This window comes from Telmatherina bonti, assembly GCF_933228915.1.
Source record: "Telmatherina bonti genome assembly, chromosome: 20".
In the NCBI taxonomy this organism is placed as follows: Eukaryota; Metazoa; Chordata; class Actinopteri; order Atheriniformes; family Telmatherinidae; genus Telmatherina; species Telmatherina bonti.
This window is the reverse complement of record NC_136618.1, coordinates 28,607,992-28,614,946: the sequence shown is the minus strand read 5'-3', so window position 1 is coordinate 28,614,946 and position 6,955 is coordinate 28,607,992. Positions and strand designations below refer to the sequence as shown.

General features: G+C 39.7%; 2 protein-coding genes across 4 annotated transcripts in view; one reads left to right on the top strand and one right to left on the bottom strand.

The window, feature by feature from the left end:
- Positions 1–2,216, bottom strand: part of LOC306770977 (uncharacterized protein) — a gene marked incomplete at both ends in the record, with an annotated part of 10,896 nt that extends 8,680 nt beyond the window's left edge. The window contains one exon of the mRNA XM_079259997.1: positions 1,798–2,216. Coding sequence (XP_079116123.1) covers positions 1,798–2,216 — 419 coding nt within the window. The remainder of the gene's footprint in view (positions 1–1,797) is intronic.
- A 1,751-nt stretch (positions 2,217–3,967) lies between these two features.
- LOC306771104 (polyhomeotic homolog 3) overlaps positions 3,968–6,955 on the top strand; it is a 35,412-nt gene continuing 32,424 nt past the window's right edge. For 2 of the 3 annotated variants that reach the window (XM_079260167.1, XM_079260165.1), the window contains exon 1: positions 3,968–4,490. The gene's annotated coding sequence lies outside the window, so the exon portion shown is untranslated. Of the gene's footprint in view, positions 4,542–6,955 lie in introns of all 3 variants that reach the window. The other variant, XM_079260166.1, reaches the window with a different exon arrangement.

The following is a 6,955-nucleotide window of genomic DNA, read 5'->3' as shown; positions in this document are numbered from 1 at the left end:
TGAAGAAAGAAAAAAACAAACAAACAAACAAATCGGTCCTGGACACATTAGAGCACTTTTCTGTTAAACAGTGGGACAAAATCTTAGTTTATGAGTGATGTAATATGTAATAAATTATCTTATTTGTTTGCTTTTCAAAACAAAAATATTTCTATTGAACCAGAATTAGAAAACAATGTAATGATTTTCATAATTTTTTTTATTATTACTTTAGTCAATTTCATCTTATTTTATAGGCAGCTGTTTTTTTCCTTCTTTAATGAAAGGGGGTGAATAAATATGAGCACAACTGCAAAGATATTACAAGTTGGAAGTTAAAGATAAATAAAACATATAAGCGAAATAAAAAAAAACTTGTGTTTTAGTATTTAACAGGAGTGGAAACTGAATCAGCCAATAACAATTAATATTATCTTGATGCTAAATATGGTTTATTAAAGTGAAATATCAGATACATTATGTTATATGAAAGATTTATGTCAACTGATAATTTGTTCTCAGATGCAGAGGCGGTCCTGGCTAGTTTTGCACCCTGGGCAAACCACCCATCATGCCCCCCCATCATGTCGGCCTACATGAATCTCAGCAGGAATTTGACATGTTAGTAACTTCTCCAGCACTTAACTTGACAAGGAAATGAGCGGTATTAGTCTGGAGAACTGCCGTTAGGATGTGCGTCCCCAGAAAGGTTGCGCCCTGGGCGGTCGCCCACATTGCCCATAGCAAAGACCGTCCTTGCTCAGATGTTTCATGCAGTCATCAGAGCTGCTTCTGCTGACAGGCCATCTTATACTTAATCATTTCTTATTAATTTATGTCTTTAAAATGATCCTAAAACAAAGAGGTCTTTCTTTGTTAGAGTTCTGGACAACACATGCAGGTTAAACTAAATGTAACCGAGTTTCACCCAATGAACAAACAAAATGTCACATTTATTATCAACTATCAACCTAACCCTAACCCTAAGCAAACAAAACTGTCTTCCATGCAAAAAGTATTTCCAGCTAACAGTACAGTTGTGCTCATATTTATTCATACCCTTTCATTAAAGAAGGAAAAAAAACAGCTGCCTGTAAAACAAACTGAAATTGACTAAAGCAATAATAAATTAAATTTTTATAAAAATCATGACATTATTTTCTAATTCTGGTTCAATAGAAATATTTTTTCAAAAAGCAAACAAATAAGATAATTTATTACATAATACATCAGTCATAAAGTAATATTTAGTTGAACAATCCTTTAATGTTTCCGCTCCAGTCAGGTGTTTTCTGTTCCTCTCAGTCAGACTTCTGCACCTGTTGACAGGTATTTTGTCCCACTGTTCAACAGAACAGTGCTCTAATTTGTCCAGGACACATTTGTTTGTTTGTTTTTTTGTTTTCTTTCTTCAACTCAATTAAGTGAAAAAACAGTGTCTTATATTACTAAATTATATTTTTGCTAATTTTTTTCAGTTATTTTTTTCTTCTTTTAAGTCTCCAGTTATCTGTATGACTGTTGTAAGTTCAGCCTTTTCTTTAATGAAAGGGATGAATACATATGAGCACAGCTGTATAATCACTGACACTCAGGGAAGTCTTTAATATTTGGAGATTCTATGTTTAAATTTTTTAGTAGATTTTGGACCAAATCGAGCAGTTTCTGGTCTCGGATCACTTATGAAAATTGTTGAGACGAACATATAAAAATCTTTTCCACTTTCTGAGCAACATGTTGTGTTTGTGACTCAGATGTTCTCTGTTTTTATGGCCAGGATGCCCTGATGTCCCCTGAGGTCCCTCCTGTCCGTCTCACCTCTGTATGGCATACTTCGCTTCAGTTCTGGGGCCCCGCTGCTCCCTCTGCGCCCCGCACGCGCTCGCGTCCCGGCATTTCTGGCTGACGTCGGCTTGTCTCACGGCGCTGATCGCCCTCCGGTGGTCTGCGCTGGTTTTGAGGGTGTTCTCTGAAGGTTTGGGGGCGGTAGATGTAGACCTGGCTTTCCTCTCGCTCTGTCTGGCGGATGGGTCCTGCACACCTGTGGAGGTCCTCTCACACCGACCCCGCTGCTGCGGACACCTCGCGCAGCTCGACGCGCGGCTTTTACGCACAGCGGGCGCTTTGACTTCACTTTCTGTCCCGTTGCTTGCTTTGGACTTCACAGGTTTGTTTCTTTCGAGGGTTTTCTTGGTGGACTCGACGAGTTTGGGCTTGATAAGCTTTGTTGATGGCATTTTTATTTCAGGGCAAAGCTTCTCTTCCCGGCTTTGAGTTTCTGGGGAGACGCGTCATCTTCTGCTGCGGATCTGTCTTCAGTGTTAAAAGATAAAAATGTCAAATCATAACTTTTCTCTTCTCGCGATCCGGTTGCCATGGAGCTTTTACCCTAGCAACTCCAGAGTCAAATCCTGACTGTACAGGTGCACTTCCGCTTCAAAATTGTAAAATAAAAGCCTATATTTTCTAATGTATACGGTGATTATTAATACAAGTAACTTGGCATAACTACATTTAGTTCTAATTCATAAATAGCCTAATTCATGGCTATGAAACAAAATCTACTTCCACGAGACAGGTTCTGTAAAAAAACCACGTGGTCGTTTGGGGAATAAAAAGGTCAGTTTCTTCAGATTTTGAGAAGAAATTACTTAAGCCATGAAAATTGCTTCCTGATCTGGAAATAATGAAATATTTAATTCGGGGTATCACAATGGTGAAATTTTTAAGGTTAAATAATTCAAGCTTCTCAGCTTCTGTAACATGTTTGGATGTAACATACACAATGTTTTGGGGTAATGAACATGCAAGATAATTGTTTGGTGGCTTACTTTTTTTAAATGAATCATTTAGTTTCAAAACACAACATCAAAGCTGACAATATAATATCACTACAATAATAAATACAATAATACAATAATAATAATAATAATGACTTTCTCAGTTGAAATGACATAAGAAGGGTCACATAGCCTGTTTTATCTTGAAAGAAAGTCCGCCTGACTTCCGGTGAGCTCGTGACTGCCTGATCACCTGCAGATTAAAGTTTGTGACGCAGCAGAGTATTTGTCAATTGGTGCTCGTCCAGCTGTCTGTCCAATGACAGAGGCTCATCGGATTACTGACGCGCGTGCTAGTCACATGACCACATCAGTTTAGCAACAAAAAACCAAAAAACCACAGTTACCACACACACACACACACACACATATATATATATATTTATATGTATATATATATATATATATATATATATATATATATATATATATATATATATATATATATATATATGTGTGTGTGTGTGTGTGTGTATATATATATAGTGTTAGAATTGTACAAACTCAGTTTTTGCAGTCTTTTCATTTATGTTTACACATTTTTCAGGAAATCACAACTCAAATTTTTATTCTTCTTTTCGGATATAAAGAAATGAGGAGTGGGTCAAGACCATTTCACAATACTACTATAGGCCTACATATAATGCACATTTTCATCTGTGTTTTTCTGAATCAGCTGCAAGCGGTGGAAGGGAATCAGATTTACTGTCAAGCAGCCAGCAGAATACTGTATGTACAGCTTCAAACCTCCTTGTAGATTGTATTTATCAGATAACATTTGCATAAAATATTTTCATTAATAACCCAGGTACATTTAAATTAAAATGCACTTCGGTGTAACTACTTGTCAAACCAGGTGTGAACCATGGAATGGAAAATTTAAAATAATTTGTAATACAGTCTAACATGAAGAAAATAGAAATTTGTCTGCTACGCACTTTTCTGTCATTTTCTTTTCACTAAATATTATATATTTCTGTTTCTTTATTTAAACTACTCTGTGCAAATAGAGGCAGAATGTTGTGCCATTGGTGCAAACAGCATCAGTGTGCGTGCATGGCGCAGTCCTCCTGAGCTCTGAGTGGTGCTGTCTCGCTTCTGTCACTCTGCTACAAACTCTTCCATCGTTTTTCTCCAGCAGCGGACTGTCCAGGCCCTCGCAGCCGCTACACCGTGGCCCCCAGCCGGCCTGAATCCCGCCGCAGACCCGCCAGGTGAGACGGTGGCGGTTCACCGGAGGACAGCGGGCTTCATTCCGCCTCTGGCTGCCGCATTTACGGACTGCTTCGCGGGGGGAAAAGCCGCGGGATGTGATGAAACCCTAAACAAAGTGCGACACACACGCATGCAATCCCATGCACATTACCAGCGGACCTGTTTTGCATCATAACTTTGCTGTTTTTGCCTCAGACTCAGAGGCTACTGGCGGATAAGCACATACTAGGTGAGGCTGGTGAGATTATTGTCTGGGGAAGGGGGACGCGCAGCCCTCGCGCTGTCAGACGAGGAAGTGAGCCTTCTTACACGCCCATTTCAACCTTCTAAAAAAAAAACAAAAAAAAAAAACCCAGGCTCGTTCATCAGATAAGAGCAACAGACTTTCTAAACATGCGCTGGTGTTTGGATGGACGACAGCGGGAATAAACCGCAGGACGACGCCGATCTCAGCAGGTAGGCGCCTGAACGCTTCACGCACAACGTGGACAAGCAAGCTGCACACATGTATGTATCGTGAGATTTCGCCTCAGTGAAGGCCTGTGTGTCCATCTTTTTTTTTCTCTCTTTCTCTGTTTCTTTGATAGTCACATGCATGATCTCTGGCCTATAACTCACCAGCATGCGGCGTTAGTGACTCATTAGGATCAGCCGCGTCTCGCGCGGCGTTAAAATGCGAGCCTGACACGTCCACGTTACAGGCGGCGGGCCAGATGTCAGCATCTGGAGTAGCACCTGCCTGCGTGGAGACTTACCTGCAGGCTCAGCACCCGTTTAAACTTCGCTGCTGGTGAAACCCAAAGGCCACATTTTGCTCCCATCTCGTTATTTGTGACCGTGGGGCTCCTGAAGCCTTACCTGTCGATTTCAGCTCAGTTGTGCAGAGATAACTTAATTAGTCTGTTAGGTTTTTCTTTTTTTCAATAAATAAGATCATTTTCAGAAAGAAATAACAGTTTTAAGCAATAAAAAGAAGAGGATTATCTGTTTTTCTTCACTATTTAACCAAACTTTTCATATTTAAGTTGTTGGTTTGACATTTGAACAAACCATTTGGAGCCTAGAGAACTTAAGAAGAAAGCACAGTTTTATTTATAGGGTTGGGCATGATAGCATACACACAAATAAGCATTTTTCTCTCTGAACGGGTTTTTAAAATTAGGCGAATAAAACATCTGATTAACTACAAGCAGGGCTGGATTAAAAGTGCACAGGCCCCTGGGCCCAGAGTGTTCCAGGGCCCCCCTTCCCCACCGCAACATTGTTTAAAATTCTTAATGATACACTGTGAAATGGCATTTCTAACATCTCTCAGTAAATGGTACCAATAGCAACACACTGGAGACTGTGGCGTAACTATCTGGCTTTATATACATTTTGTTTAATGTCCAAACTGCTGGTCTTTTCCACACTTAGGCCCCACATGGGCCCTAAGTGGGCATGGGCCTCTGGGCCTGTGCCCATAATGCCCATTGGATAATCCGGCCTTGACTACAAGACATCACATGTTACAGCATGTAAATATTTAGTGAGTGAAAACTAAGTCAGCAAGCAGAAGTCCATCATCACTGCTTCTACATGAGGTTAAGTAGCAGACAGGTGCTGCTGACCAAATGCATTAGATCAGCTGATCATATGCTGATAAACTCACAGCTTTGCTGCTCTGAATATTCATGTGTGTGTGTGTGTGTGTTAACACAATGACACAGAGGAAAAATATCAGCAAAGATCTTGGACAGATAATCAGTCTGGGAGGTATTACAAGACCATTTCTGAACTGTTTAGAGTCCATCATATACAGTCGGAAAAATTATTAACAAGATGAAAAACATCCATTTCCAATCTTTCCAGTATGACGTTGCAACAAGTTCGACCAAAAGTCAGGCTGTGTATTCACAGAGACACAGTAAAAGAACCCAAGAGTTACATCTCAGTCTGTACAGGCTAGGCCTGTAAGAAAAAATGTGTGCAATAAGTTTCCCAGACGCAGTAATTTTCATTTGTCTTTTTTTCTCTTGAGTGCCACATTTGTTTTAAGACAGTATTAACTAAACACTGTAATACAACAAGCTTCCATCTGCACATCAGCTGCAGTTTTCCCATCTGGGGAAAGAGATCTTAAACTTCCTGACAATCCACAATCAGTGTTTAACCGACAGATTAAACACAAACAGGACGGTGCAACATGGCGTGCACTCAGACAGCGTGGTTGGTAAAGCAAGGCTGCACTTTAATGTTGTGAAAAAGGCGACATTTTGAAAAATGTTGCAAACATTATGCAGCTAGTAGGAATTGCCTAGCATTTCCACAACTTTACAATGACATGAAAAAGACATACTGAAGGCGATAAAAGATGTTTAATTTTACCATTCCACCCCTGGTCAGGTCCAAACATGTCCCCTTATATGAGCTTTACCATAGACGATGTAACAGTGTTACATGGTGTTTAGATACTATATGTTCCACGTTGCTAAAACCCCAGGAGAAATCCTGATCTGTTTTAGCTGAATGGGGACTGGATGAGCATAAACTAGTCTGCATATTGAGCTAAATGTTCTTTAGAAACTAAAGTATGTTGATCTTTGAAAGGGTGTGAAAATGACAACAATAATCACTTAGTGCAGTATTATTGTTTACCTCAATCATTTCTGAGACAATTAATTGTTTGGCAAAATTTGTTTCTGTGACAGGCCTAGTTGGCTTATTAAATGTAAAATTCATGACTCTAAAATGAAATAAGTAAACAAATATGGCTGGTATGGAAGTGCTGCAGGAAAGAGATGCTTCTCTCTAAGCTGCATCGTAACAAATCAGGAGATATTTGGAACAATGTCCTTTGAACAGACCACAGTGAAGATTGTTTGGATAAAAATCAAACACAGCATATCAGCATAAAACACCTCATGCCAATGATGAAGCAC